This window comes from Brachionichthys hirsutus, chromosome 7 (assembly GCF_040956055.1).
Source record: "Brachionichthys hirsutus isolate HB-005 chromosome 7, CSIRO-AGI_Bhir_v1, whole genome shotgun sequence".
NCBI lineage: Eukaryota > Metazoa > Chordata > Actinopteri > Lophiiformes > Brachionichthyidae > Brachionichthys > Brachionichthys hirsutus.
The window spans coordinates 7,345,642-7,360,723 of NC_090903.1; the positions used below are offsets into that span (position 1 = coordinate 7,345,642).

The 15,082-nt window shown below is 41.9% G+C and overlaps 2 protein-coding genes across 2 annotated transcripts; one reads left to right on the forward strand and one right to left on the reverse strand.

The window, feature by feature from the left end:
* The first annotated feature begins 144 nt into the window (after positions 1-144).
* On the forward strand, positions 145-6,793 carry erlin1 (ER lipid raft associated 1). Its single transcript, XM_068741103.1, has 12 exons — positions 145-170; positions 1,260-1,386; positions 1,764-1,845; positions 2,242-2,288; positions 2,384-2,445; positions 2,521-2,646; positions 2,954-3,027; positions 3,422-3,480; positions 3,593-3,684; positions 3,812-3,901; positions 4,012-4,091; positions 4,723-6,793. The coding sequence occupies exons 2-12, from the start codon at positions 1,271-1,273 to the stop codon at positions 4,900-4,902; spliced, it is 1,008 nt and encodes a 335-aa protein (XP_068597204.1). The 5' UTR covers positions 145-170; positions 1,260-1,270; the 3' UTR covers positions 4,903-6,793.
* Positions 6,794-9,361: 2,568 nt separating this feature from the next.
* spef1 (sperm flagellar 1) lies at positions 9,362-14,571 on the reverse strand. Its single transcript, XM_068741604.1, has 7 exons — positions 14,463-14,571; positions 14,152-14,263; positions 12,893-13,040; positions 12,187-12,232; positions 11,213-11,294; positions 11,023-11,128; positions 9,362-9,475 (listed from the first exon to the last, which is right to left on the reverse strand). The coding sequence occupies exons 1-7, from the start codon at positions 14,569-14,571 to the stop codon at positions 9,362-9,364; spliced, it is 717 nt and encodes a 238-aa protein (XP_068597705.1).
* Between the last annotated feature and the right edge of the window lie 511 nt (positions 14,572-15,082).

The following is a 15,082-nucleotide window of genomic DNA, read 5'->3' on the forward strand; positions in this document are numbered from 1 at the left end:
AATGTTATTAGTACGGCAGACACAGCGTTTGATCTTCTTCGATTCTAATATGTCCGACCGCACCTGAAGAGGGCCCAAGAAAAGCGACGTGGGGAGCAGGAGGAGGCGGGGCTCCGCGGGGGGGGTGGGGCGTTGAAAATCACAAACTGAGAGCGGAGTTCCGTGCTAAGGTAATTTCGCTGATTCAGGCAGTTTATTTTAAGGAATATACATTAATTATTTTAGCGCAGCGTATGGCGGGTTAACTCGTTTGCGTTATCTTAAGAGACTAGCAAGACAAAGTTAGCATTAAAAAAGAACAATAAGCTGACTTGGTGTCCAAGTTCCGATCCTACACGATAATGGAGCTATGTAGCTAGCTAGCCGCTCCAGCTAGGCTAAGTCAACATTACTAATCGATTCGTGTATCAGTGTTTGCTTTCCGTGCAGCGAAGCATTCAGAGCTGTTGTTCTGTCTCTGTTCACTAATAGAAGCTGTAATGTAAAACGTTTCTGCGTGTGTTGACACCGACATTAGCTCGCTGCTTGTCGCCTCATGGACTTCAACAAGCTAATCGTGCAGGTTAGCCTAGCTTCTTTAACATTTAGGCTCGCGTTTCGAACATGCAGCTTCATTGTAACGCGTCATTTTGTGCTGATATTGTGACTGCTTATGATATTTAGGAATTAGCGGTCTCATTTTTATTAATTTGCCGCATTGCTTATAAACCCTGTACGCTTTTTGAAACGCATGTTAGCGTGAACGCCTTAAATAGCTGAGTTGCGTCAAGGCTTTTTTTAAAAGCTGCGTCTGTCAAGTCCAACCCGGACCAGAGAAGGACTGCAATGTTATGGCTTTTATTAAACGTGGCTTTTATTAAACGTGGCTGTTCTCCAGTAGCTCTTCTTGATAATTTTATGAAACAGTAGTTATAACGATGGATTTTATTTCGTGTATTTTGTCCGCTCCATTTGAGGACAGGTTAATTATTAGAAACACTTCCAAGTCTTGCAGTACTGTGCAGTTCAACAGTACTACTAGTCCTGACCTTCCTCCAAAATCATAATCGACACACGTGAAAAGTTTCAGTACAGCTAAACGTTCAAACCTTAATGAAGGAGAATTCAGATGTATTTCAGGGTACTGTAGTTGCAATAGTATTTGCCTCAACCAGCTGACTGCAGACGTGTACTTCTGCTGAATATTCCAGCTGTGCCCTGAGCGCATTGTGTTGTATAAATATGACAGTTTGTGGTTCTTGCTCTCTCTCTGCCTTTAGGTAACTGAGTGATGATGACGATGCCGCATGTCGGGGCCGTGTTTGCTGCTGTAGCAGGAGTGATGGGCATCATGTTGCACTCCTCCATTCACAAAATAGAGGAGGGACATCTTGCTGTGTACTACAGGTATCTGTTCGGGGTGCATTTATGATAGTTATGTGCCGGTATTTAGCAAAAATCTGATTTACTGAGGCATATATACTGCAGACATGTTTGATAAGATGTGAATGTAATTTCCTTTTGAATAAGAGTATTAATATACCGGTACTCAACTCTTATATCGTTTTAAGATTTTGCAGGCACAGTTTGTGCATGGTCTGACTGGCATTCATGTTTAATTTATACAATGTACTGTGTTGTTGACAGTGGTTGTGAGAAGGATGAAATAACTTGAATTACTGTTACTACCTGAATCAACACTTTCCTTTCATTTTTGCTTTGTTGTCTCTCTTTGTATAAAAACAGGAAATCATTTTATGATGTTTGGATTTATCTCTTTCCAGAGGTGGTGCATTGCTGACTTCTCCCAATGGGCCTGGATATCACATCATGCTGCCTTTTATTACCACCTACAGATCAGTGCAGGTAATATATATACATAATACTAATATAGCTACTTCTGTATATTGCCTGTTGGCTTTATTTTACAATAAATATATGCGTTATGTGCTGTGCTACTAAATATGCTGAGGATAATGTCTCCTATATGTGTTCTCCAATACAATTTAAAGTTAAAGCTTTCATTTAATAACAAGGTCACTGTGTAACACTAACGTTTATGTTGTAAACTTTTATTTGATCAGGGTTTTTTTTTTTATCCCAGTTAGCTATGAACAGCGTAACCACGACATGCTCTACTTTATCTCGGTTTGTTCGCATTTATAAACTGGGAACAAATTAGACAAGTGATGACGGCACATGTTGAAGTGAAATAAATAGTCCTTATTATTTTCAGATGGTTGTTGAATGTTTGTTTTGCAGACAACGCTCCAAACTGATGAGATTAAGAATGTGCCTTGTGGAACAAGGTAATCTTATTTACTGACCTAAATTTGTGAAAAGTCAAGTAATCAGTGAAGTTATTATATATTTAACAGGCTGCATTTCTTTTCCTTTGTTTCAGTGGTGGCGTTATGATCTATTTTGACCGGATTGAAGTTGTGAACATGTTGGTCCCTCTAGCAGGTACATGTTTCACTTTCCAGGAATACAAAGATTCCTTATTCTGTTCTATTATTAACCCTTCGTTCCCTTTTTCAGTGGTGGATATTGTGAGAAACTACACGGCTGATTATGACAAAACACTAATCTTCAACAAGATTCACCATGAACTCAATCAGTTCTGCAGCGTGCACACGCTACAGGAGGTGTACATCGAGCTGTTCGGTGAGCAGTACAACAAATACTATTTATTGTATTCATTTTAATTTCCAAACGGATGCAAAAGGATGGACTCCATGGGAGCGGACCGGCTCCCTCTGTATATGCAAATTATTTATTTGATTTACAAAGCAAAGCAATTCCTGGTTTCAGGGTATTTGCATCAATGAAGACATCGTCATAAATATTTATATTACCGGTACTTTTCTTCTCCTGTAGTGCCTTACACAGCCATGCTTTACGATACTCAGATTTTAATTACCGGTAGTATTTTTGTTGTGTATTTAAACAGCTGCTGTATGTTGTCTTCCAGACATTATAGATGAGAATCTGAAGACGGCGTTGCAGAAAGATCTTAATGTCATGGCACCTGGACTTACAATACAGGTATTTATACACGCATTATTTCATTAATTGATCAGTAAAGGGGCATAAAAAAATGTAACACTGGGTTTCAAGTCAAACTTAAAAGCCTAAAGAAATTTGCTTTCTCAAGGCTGCAATATATTATTTCAACAGAATCAGACTGAAGCTGGATGAATACTTGTACAAACTGGGCCAATGGTAGAGTTACATCTGGATGATATTCTGTTCAAATGCTACGGCTAAAATCATTGATGTTCCAACAAAGAACTGAATTTATGTTCTTTAGCTTCAAAAGCCCAACTTTCCTGGTAACCGGATCTCCTGCTCTCCTCTCCGTAAGATTTATTGTGAATAAAGGTCAATTTTTTTTGTCTCCCTTTTTGTCCATCCTTACTGCTGCAATACGCTGATAAAGGCAGTTCGTGTCACGAAGCCAAAAATCCCAGAGTCTATCAGGAGGAACTTTGAATTCATGTGAGTTTGTAAATCAGCAAAATCTGTTACGTTCTCCTGTTTCACAGCCACCCAGATCAAATAAGACCACGCAGCAGAATAATCTGTTTTCTGTGTCTGAACTTGTGCGCAGGGAAGCAGAAAAGACTCGCCTGTTGATAACGGCTCAGACTCAGAAGGTTGTGGAAAAGGAAGCAGAGACTGAACGGAAGAAAGCGATTATTGGTAACTGATGTTTTGCTGTTAATCGGTGTGATAGGTTTGCATTTGCATCGGTTTGTAACTTGTATTTAACTCCGCTATCAACTCCTTCCTGTACAGTAGATAACGGTGATGCTTTTCTCTCCCGCAGAGGCTCAGAAATTGGCCCAGGTTGCAGAGATCCACTTCCAACAGAAGGTGATGGAGAAGGAAACGGAGAAGAGGATCTCTGAAATAGAAGGTTAGCCACAATTGCTTTTTGCTCTTCTCTCTGAGATTCATTTGTGTGCAGCGGCGTCTGGTGAACTTTGCGGTGCGTTTATCTCGTGAAACACGATCTTCTTGCTTCAGACGCTGCCTTCATGGCAAGGGAGAAGGCCAGGGCTGATGCGGAGTATTACACCGGAGAAAGGATTGCTGAAGCAAACCGGGTAAAAAGTATTATCCTTAGCATGCACGCACTATTTATGGAATGACAGTAAAATAATGTGATGTAGCAAGGTAATTCTAAAATAGCCACAATAAATAATACTAAACAAATTATATCAAAGATATATTAGGATTATAATGAACAAAATAATAATGGTAAATGTCCTGCACTTAGATAGCGCTTCACAAAGCCTCACATTCACCGATGGTTACCCGTATGTTTCTTTAATGTTGACTTAAATTGCAAAAGGAAATGACATTTATTTTTGCATACTGCTTTACTGCTGTACTGGTGAAACAGGTTATGTATCGACAGCGTTTGTTTGTCTGTCTGTTAGCAGCATAATGTTAATGTTACCTGGAACAGATGTTTACATTTCAGGGTGATGATCGAGAACAGATTCTGAATTCTGCAAGATCAGAGTGCTTTTCTAGTAATTAAAGTTATCAAGTGTTCCTCGATTCCGGAACCAAATCGCTTATAGCCGAGACAGCAGCAGTGTTGCATTTAAGTCATGCTGTACTTTATATATTGAAATCCCTGTAAGATGTTTTACAATATTGTCAAAAGGAATGATTATGATCGAGCCCCAACCGGTCCTAACATACTGATATCTTTCTCCATCTTTGCAGATGAAGTTAACCCCAGAATACTTGGAGCTGATGAAGTACCAGGCCATTTCAGCGAATAGTAAGATCTACTTTGGCCAGGAAATCCCCAACATGTTTTTTGAGGGAAGCAACATCCCACCTAAGTCCGTGCGCTCGCCTACCGAACAAGACCTTTTTAAGGAGAAGCGAGCTCAGCAGTGAGTTCAGAGCTCTGCCTCTTGACAGGACGGGAGGAGTTGATGACGACTTGTCTTGGTCGGTGAGGTGGAGATTACTGAGCTGAACGTGATTGGCTGGTGTGGTGAATTACACACCTGAGTCTTAAATCTAAAGGGTGGGGAAATGTAGAGCAAAAGTGAGAGCTTGGTAAGGCAAAATTAAAGGGAAAGCGTTTTCCCTGCCTCTCTGGAAAAAGACAATTTTAGGAAAGAGAATGCTGCCGTAGTTAAAATTTAGCAGAATTAATGCAAATGCCTGAGAAGGCGACGGCAGGTCGTCACCCTGATTTACTCGTGCTTGCACCCACTGTGGCGTTTAACTTTTCTGTTCGAGTTGCATTCTTTTTGTTGTTTGTGTGCAAGAGGGGTGATTAAAATGTATGATTTTTGCTAATAAACATGTGGTTGAGGTGAACTGGATTCTTCACAGGTGACACTAATTAAAAGCAGGATGCGTTGCATACGTACGCGATGTGGGTCGGTCTTCTTTGTGCCATGTTTTACACAAAGCTTCTCAACAACGGACTCAAAGCGGGAACAGGCGCCGAGTACTGCAGGTGTTCACCGCCCACTTACAGTTCCAGTTGGTTGAGCTCATACAGACATGAGAAACGGGCCGAGAACATTTTCTAAATGATTATAGAGCGCTACCACTGCAGGTGTTCACCGCCCACCGACAGTTCCAGTCGGTTGAGCTCATACAGACGTGAGAAACGGGCCTAGAACATTTTGTAAATGATTATAGAGCGCTACCGTGACATTTACCTGCCCTTGCAGGTTGCAACAGTATGACGACGATCTCAGAGAATACCTTGGCGTTATCACTGTATTCCACTTTGTAGTAGTAATTGTATTTGCAAGTCATTTTAAATTAGTATAATTAAGAAGCCTCCTCTTTGTAAATCAATGATATGACTGTTTGAAACCAAATTAGGAGGGCCCCGTTCAATAGGCAGATGCTGCTGCTGGAAATGATTTCAGTTGCACGTTTTTATAGTTCACATTTTGATGGAAAGTAAACCAGTGATAAGCAAATGTTCACGCTAGAAGCATTACAGTTGATGCTGTGGTGTGAGTAACATGATGCCGTTAACTGCTGCAACCCTTGTTATGAAATGAAAAACAATAATTTAAGGCTTTGATGCGTCTTAAACACAAATAACGACCCTTCTCACTCGCACCGTCTCTCTCCAGCAGATATCTGTGACATGGAATAATGTGAAAGTAAAATAATGCAAAGAACTCCGCTGCACTTTGTCATTTCTAACGTTTTCCAGTAAATCGCTTGATATAACCCCCGATCACCTGTTTTGTGTTGGCAGGATTTTTTTGTAAAGATGAATGTTAATGGAATTAACCAGGATGCAAGTTGGTGCTACTACTGAGTGTGTTTCAGCTTTTGGCAAGCTTTTTCTGAAAAATATGGAAATACTTCGACTATTCAGAAGTCCAGCCTTAATTAATAACGGGCTACTCCAAACCTACAGATTCAGCGAGTCCTGAAAAGTAATTAAAATACTCTTTTTGAACTAAAATTTTGAGGTTTCTTAATGACTTAGACGAAGCACCTGCACTCTGCAGCCTCTTTCGAGACTCTAGCCAAGACAGTCAGGACTAACAGTGAGACTCGTGTTTAAAGGATGTGGTGATGTTTGCTTGACCTCCTGAAGAGTGGATGAAAAGTATTTGCTTTGGTGGTGGGTTCAAATAAAAATGCAAAATGGGGTTAGGAATCACTAATAAATGATTGTTGTTTTGGTCTATTTTGTACAATCTGTGAAATTCAGACATTGTCTCCTTGTTTTGAAAGGTTCATATGCAAAAATGTTTTCCAGTTGGACAATGTTCTTACATAAAATAAAGCCTATTTTGGTACTTCCCTTCTCTGTGTGCTGGTTTGTGTGTGTGTACGTGGTGCAGTGCCCTTGGATGCCAGTAGGGGGAGAGCTCTAAACCACCAGCCCCTGAACGTTTTTGTGATAGAGGTCGCATTATGGTCTCAGAGATGGGTCAATAAGATGGTGAAAGAGATGTATGCGGAACTAAAATCAGTTGTGAGGTTCCTCAAAGACGAAGCTAAACTATATCTTGCTGTGCTGCTTTAAAGGAAACACCCAGATTCACATTATTTGGGACCTACTGAAAGTAGGAAGAGCCAAAATTCTTATTGATGACAAAATAAATGTATTTAAACGTATTTTACAACTTCCGAAAACGGACGAGTCATGCAACGTCCATGTGTTGGCTCGTCACTGATTTGGATCATTGTGGCAACACAAGGCTGATTCATGAACGTTTAGCTAACACGCATACACGATCATTACACAGCTCCCTGCTGTTCTGTTCAGGAGTGTCTGAGTTTGTTCATCCCAAGAGTCTGACCTCGACTAAGAGAGGCCTGTTCAGCAGGCATTCTGTGTGTGTGTGTGTGTGTGTGCGTGTGCATAAACCATGACCAGATGAGGGATAGCTTCCTCTTCTGACCTCTCAGCTCTTTCAGAGAGCTCTGGTAGCCTTTTACAGCCAAATCATAAATCTTTGCTTGCTGAGGGAGGGTGTTTCTTTATAGATGGATCAGCATCTTTTTCTTATCTCAGGATTTGTGACAAAAGAATATTCATGTGCATAAACCAGCTGTCTGCTGATTTGATCAGCCTTCCAGCACAGGAGATGTGTCCCGATGTCGGGGTTGCTTCTTCCTGTGAGGGGAGGAAACTCCTTCCTTCCTGTTGCCCCTCTCTGGCCTTGACTCCTCGCTGGAACTGTCCCTCCTCAAAGATCCAGGTCTCACATCTGTGAGTAGGTGAATCCAGCAACGTGACACTGATTATGATTCATCCTCTCACATGATTCATCCTCTCACATTCCTAACCTGTGTGTGTCGTTGGGTGAAACTCTCACACAGGGATAATTATCCATGTGTCGGCACTTTTCCCTGCTTGGTATGGATTTGGCATTCTTTGTATTCACTTATGTATGTTTTGATGCACCCGTTGTGAATTATCACTCGGCCTTTGAAGGGGCACTCGTCACAAGGAGTCCTTGTGAATTAGCATTAGCATTAGCATTATGGGCACAGTGGCTCTGAAGGAAGCTTTGTTCTGGAAAAGCAACCCTGATGACGTCATCAATAATACTTTAAGTCTAAGTCACACCAAACTGTGGATAGCGAGGCGGGTTGACGCCGTTATCCTTGCGAGCAAGAGAGACGGAGGAAGCTGGATTATTGTCTCCAGGATGATCACAGTCTTTATTAAATTGCTGATCAATTTTAATTTATTATTATTGATGTTATTTAATTTAATGTATTGTTTAATTGTATAAATTGTAGTTTAAGGATTAAAAAAATATTTCAGGCAAATTGATGCACTTCAAATATTTTCTGTTGCAGACAAAAAAATTGGTAATAAAGTTATTCTTTGTTGTAAGTTGGTCTATATTTCTTTCTTTTTCATATTTCTTTTTATGTTAATAAGGATACAAGAGTGTTTTCTTTTTGTGGGGGGGGGGTCACGAAATGTTTTTTTCTTCCTAGGGGGGTCGTAACAGAAAATAATTGAGGAGCACTGACCTAGCCTGACTAGCAAGGAGTCCTTGTGTCATCAAGTGTGTTTCCAGGATATGAGAATATTCTTGGGGTTATGTTTAGGCTTTTTTGAAATCAAGTCTGACGTCAAAGGTTGAAAAAAAAATGCAGAACTAAGGGATTGATAGTTCTATCTTTATCTCCGCTTAAAGTCATGCAGCGTTTTTAAAGGCAGTGAATGATGCGGTTTGAGTGTCAGAAGGAAATGACAGCTACTGCACACAGCCCACACTTTATTTGTGTCAGTCCTTCCAAAGAACGATACAATCTGCTCACGTTGTAAAAAGAACTTTGGAAAGTTAATTGGATTTATTGAACACTTTCACAGTCATGAGTCATAAAGGGGGGGCACAAAGGCAGGAGACCCAAACACTGAAATATTCTCTGAATATTATACAATTAAAAGTGACACTAAACATGCTGATAAAGATTTAGAATCTCCTTAAATGCAATCGCATTTATTCAATATGAAATACCTGCAGGAGTGCAAAAATATTGATTCAACTGTCCTTATAAAATTATGATATTAAAAACGGTAGCATGTCGTTTTGTTTTATAGATGTGTGACGCACCAGAGAGGTTCAGCATTACTCGTATCTACAATCTTAATAGGAATCTAATTTTCCTGCTCTTTTATCACAATAACATTTTACCAAACATGGCTGTAATAAAGCATAACACGCTTGTAGCCCCCCCCCCCCCCTGCTGGTGCCGCTCGACGGGTGGGATGGATTACAGGTAGAAAGAGAACAATCTCACTGACACGCTGGAGTCAATGTTTTAGGTTTTGTCTCAGAGCAACAAAACAAAAAACACCTCTCAGAACAAAAAGCGTCTTTTGTGTCTCACGTATGTCTCAGTCTTTGCTGCCTTTCGCTTTATATGTTTGTAGGTGTTGCCTCAGCTCTTCGATGCGCATGTCCTTCAAGCGAACCAGATGCTCTAGCTTGCACACTTTCATCTGCAAGATCTGCACACACACACACACGCAGACACACACACACACACGCAAACACACACACACACAGACACAGAAATGTGTTACAACTGAAGAAGTGTGAATTATCAAATTGATGGAAAGTTCTTAAGTGTATAGCAAATTATTTCGCAACGGTGTGACTTCTGCAGATGTGGTCACAGACGGGAAAGAGAAAAGAATGGCATGCTCTGAGCAGAAACTGACTCACTGACTCACTGACTCACTGACTCACTGACACTGACTCACTGACTCACTGACTCACTGACCACTGACCACTGACTCACTGACCACTGACTCACTGACACTGACTCACTGACTCACTGACTAACTGACTCACTGACTCACTGACTCACTGACTCACTGACCACTGACTCACTGACACTGACTCACTGACTCACTGACCACTGACCACTGACTCACTGACTCACTGACTTACTGACTCACTGACTCACTGACCACTGACTCACTGACACTGACTCACTGACTCACTGACTCACTGACTAACTGACCACTGACTCACTGACCACTGACTCACTGACTCACTGACTCACTGACCACTGACTCACTGACACTGACTCACTGACTCACTGACCACTGACCACTGACTCACTGACTCACTGACTTACTGACTCACTGACTCACTGACCACTGACTCACTGACACTGACTCACTGACTCACTGACTCACTGACTAACTGACCACTGACTCACTGACCACTGACTCACTGACACTGACTCACTGACTCACTGACACTGACTCACTGACTCACTGACTAACTGACTCACTGACCACTGACTCACTGACCACTGACTCACTGACCACTGACTCACTGACAGACTCACTGACTCACTGACTCACTGACTAACTGACCACTGACTCACTGACCACTGACTCACTGACACTGACTCACTGACTCACTGACTCACTGACTCACTGACTAACTGACTCACTGACCACTGACTCACTGACACTGACTCACTGACCACTGACTCACTGACACTGACTCACTGACCACTGACTCACTGACCACTGACTAACTGACTCACTGACTCACTGACTCACTGACTCACTGACTCACTGACTTACTGACTTACTGACTCACTGACTCACTGACACTGACTCACTGACTCACTGACTCACTGACTCACTGCCTTACTGACCACTGACTCACTGACACTGACTCACTGACCACTGACTCACTGACACTGACTCACTGACCACTGACTCACTGACCACTGACTCACTGACACTGACTCACTGACTCACTGACTCACTGCCTTACTGACACTGACTCACTGACTCACTGACTCACTGACTCACTGACACTGACTCACTGACTCACTGACACTGACTCACTGACTCAGCTTATGACTCATGTGCCTCACACACATCTGCAACAGTATTAAAACAGTATGACAAAGCTCTTCGCTGCAGGACATCAAAACGGAAGACAATTTAGTTTGCAGATGCTTTACCAGTCAGGTAAATGCGTGTGTGTGTGTGTGTGTGTGTGTGTGTGTGTGTGTGTGTGTGTGTACCTCCACAGTCTCCTGCAAAGCAACGACCGCTCGTTCTTTTTCCTGCAGAATTAGACGCACAGCAGGGTCCATGTCTGTGTAAAACTGCACCATCTGTTCCCCTTTTCTATACGGCAAAAACAAAAAAATGGTCATTATAAATACATTATTGTAAAATGGCATTCATTTGACATTAAAGTTTTCGTCATACCCGTTTTTTTGTCTGCCCTTGTCATCTTTTCTCATTTCTCCCACTGGCTGAACCAAATGTTTCTCTGTAGCTGGTTGAAATTCTAAGTGCAACAAAACCAAAGGTGTAACATTTCTGCAAATATAATGTAAACACAGCATCATCACGAGCAATCATCCCTTTAATAGAAACATGTTGGGATTCAAGCAGTAAATCTGAGGAACTCTAGTATGGAGGCGAGGGCAAGCAGAAAGGGGGAGACAAATGAGGAGGCCTTTAAGTCCAGCAGCGGTGACCTCATAGCAGCGATAAAGGACATCTGCTGATGTGGAGAGCTGATATGAAGACCTAGCTATGTGTCTGATAGTGGACGGGCTGCAGATAGAAAAGGAGGCGATGGCCCGGGGGTCGGCTTTAAAGGGTGGGTTCAGGGACAGATGAAGTGTGGGAAAGAAAAGGAGACGCATCACTCCACATTTTAAACGTCTGTGTGTCTGCGTGTGGCGACCGCTATCTCTGGGACAGATGAGCAGTGCCTGAGACAGAGCGCAAACACAGACGATATCAGGACAGGCAGGAAGACGCGGGACGCAGATTAGATCTCGGGAAAATGCATTTCACAGCGGTCACCAGGCAGATCTCTCGAAGACAAGAGCGTCTCAGCGGGCCCTTAATGTGCTGACTTGCTGGTCGTCAGCTGACAAGCAGATACAGAAGAATTAAAAAGATCTAAAACTGCATTCACTTCCCTGTCCTAAAAATAAGTCGGCTTTACACAGCTTCAGTGAGGCTTGTTGAACGATTGTGTCAGATCGACTCAGATTATATTTAGGAAAAGCCGTAAAGTGAGTCACATTCTCGTGAATTCAGTTTCACTGATTTAACGTCTCCGCAACCCCTGAAGAAATGTTCACCGTCCTGTAATGTGATCGAATATGCTGCAGACATGTTGGTGAGAGGAATATGTTTTCACAAATGTTAGGTAGCTGCTCTACCTGTAGGAGGATCCTCATCATCCCCGATGTCATAGTAATCCAAACCCTGATTTTAAAAAACAAAAAAAGAAGAATTATTTTCCCTGATCATGATTTCCTGATTTTTATAACCAAAAATGTTTTAGCACATATTTATGAATTCTGGAAGCCCATTTCTGCCAATGTCGGAATAAAATGAAACCATTTTGCAAAAGGAAAATAGTTTGTGTATTTTTGCATAGTTAGAAAAAATAATTTAAAATGTAAAAGGTGGAAGAAATTTCTGAATTGACCTTTTATCTTGAGCCACTCCAAATTATAACGGTTACATGCCTCACCCTTCCATAAAGTTGTATGTAAATTTGTGAGGTAGGTTTTACATAACGTGCTAACAGACCCAACAAATGCACAAACCAAACTAAATACGTAACCTTAGGAGCGGGAATAAAGTTTCTTTTGATAGACTTAGAAATTTCTCTTTATAACGATTTTGGATCTCAAAACAATTACAAAACCTTAAAAAAAAAGTACATTTCTCATAATTTTGAATTGCTAATTCATTAATTTAAGCTAATGCTTCACTATTTTGAGAAAAATCTCATTTCTTTGAGATAACTTGTTATTTTTGAGATACTTCATCGTCATTTGATAAAACCCTTTATGAGAATGACTTCAAGGTCCTTGCTTTGAGCAGCCATGATGATACATGTAGACACAAAGTACGAACCAGGATACTCTCTGGCGTGTGCTCCAGCTTCTTGTCTATGTGCTCTCTCAGAGCGCTCAGTATCGGCTCTATCGCTCCTGCCGTGCTCAGTACAATCCTCTTCACTGTCTCTTCAGGGACGTTGAAGCTCAGCTTGGAAAACACCTTCCTGTCCACGACGATAGAAGAGACAGATGTTTTTCATTGACAAAAGGCTTTTACAAGAAGAGCTGCAGATTGATAAAAATGTAACTGATGATAGTTAACGAAGATGAACTCCACAGAGGTCAACGTGTTTACAGCGAACACCATAACTCTGCTGTTGGCTTTGTGCCTTGTGGGTGGCCGGGGGGAGAAGACCGGCGGGCGTGTTTTGGACTGGTTCTCACGACCGGCTGCAGGAGCCTCGACTAATGTTCTGCCTCGGTCGTCAATGCAAAGACTATACAGATTGAAACATTATTCTACCCCCATTATATATTAGCTTCATTGGCAAAATAGACTATTTATAAACAACGGAATCGCACAAAAACTGTAAAAACAAACAAAAACAAAAATCAGATATTACGAGCGTTTCCCATAATATAAGTGCTGTTTTTTTTTGTCTGTCTCAAAATGAGTCTCATAAAGACAAGTGTTGTTAGTACTTTGTAGAGACTGTTACCTGCTGTAGACACAATGTACAGACAGACACTATCTTCTGACAGTTTCCGGGGAATCTTAGCTTATTCCTCAAAGTCAAATATTCACAGTTTTTCAGGTGACGCCACTCCACAGTGTCCAAGCACTTTCTTCTGCATGTAAGTGAGCCTGGGTGGACTTTGAGGTCTCTGCGTTGATCGGATGTCCAGTGAAGCCTCCTAGTAGACAGCAAGAAGCTTTCTTCTAGCATTTCCTGATACTGAATGGAATCTATTCCATCCTCTCCTCACTGCAGGATTCCAGAGCCTGTAACGTGTGCTCTTATAAGGAATGCTATTCAGCGGAATGAATCATTTTGAGATAGTCAGTAAATGTTTGTGCTGAATGTGGACGGAAAAACGCAGTATCTGCTTAACGGAACTACTTATAATTATTGCAATTACTGTATTGCATGTAGATACTAGTATGAAGTGCCCGTTGGAAAATGTGGCATAAATGATTTTGGCTTCATTTGCATATTCATGGTGTATTAAATTTGGGATTTGTGGCTGTATTAAGTCACATTAAGTCCAAATGAAAGTGGGGACATTTCCCGACAGTGTCTGTTAGTCCTCCGGGAATAAAAGCTGCCGCCTTGCCTGTTGAGGACGCGCCAGTTACTGAGCTTCTGCTGCGTGGAGTTTGCAGGAATGTAGTTGTGCAGCTCGACCAGCTTTGGGAAGAAGTACTTCACGACCTCTGCGGCCATCACTGCGGAGAGACGGAGTCAGTCCACGTGCAAATAAACAAGCAGACATTCGAGCCACAGCCAGCGTTGACTGAAAACAACAGGGCGCATTTCTGCAGCTGTTTGTTTGTGTCCGAGCATCCCCCCCCCGGGGGGGGGGGGGGGGGGGGGGGGGGCTGCTGGGGAAGCTAAAGGGCTAAAGGGCTAACAGGCTCTCGTTACCTCCGTCGCTGAAGTCCCTGGTGATGTGTCTCTTGGGCCGGGACAGAGGGACTCTGTCTATCCACGCGTACAGATGCTGTAGCTCTACTTCGCTCAGTTTTCTATTCATTGTTTTGTTTTGTTTTAAAATCTGTTTCCTGCCTGTCAACTAACGGCTAGCTTGTTAGCTTGCCTCGAAAGCAGGTTGTTTAAGTCGTTGCTAGGCGACCGGTAAACGAACAACGCCAAAAACAGAACGATGGCCGTCTGGACGTAAACGCGCCGAGAACATGGATTGAAAACGCTGATTGATGGCGATTCGGTTTTATTGTGGGCTCCGTCTACAAATGGAAGAGCTCAATAAATACGAACAGATCAAACACATCCTCAGGGTTTGCAAGACAAACCGGTTTGGTCATTTCTGATGCATAGAATGAAGGATATAAAATACCTTAATCAACATGTATCGGGTCAACATAGAGCAAAACAAAATGCAGATCAGAAATGCACAAGTTAGTACAAAACAATTCAAGGAATGGTCAGAACCGGTTACAGCCCTTAATTAAAAACGTCTGTAAAGTGCCCACATTGGTGCAAAATGTCAAAAATCAGTTAACAGCATTCATAGAGCAGTACCAAGT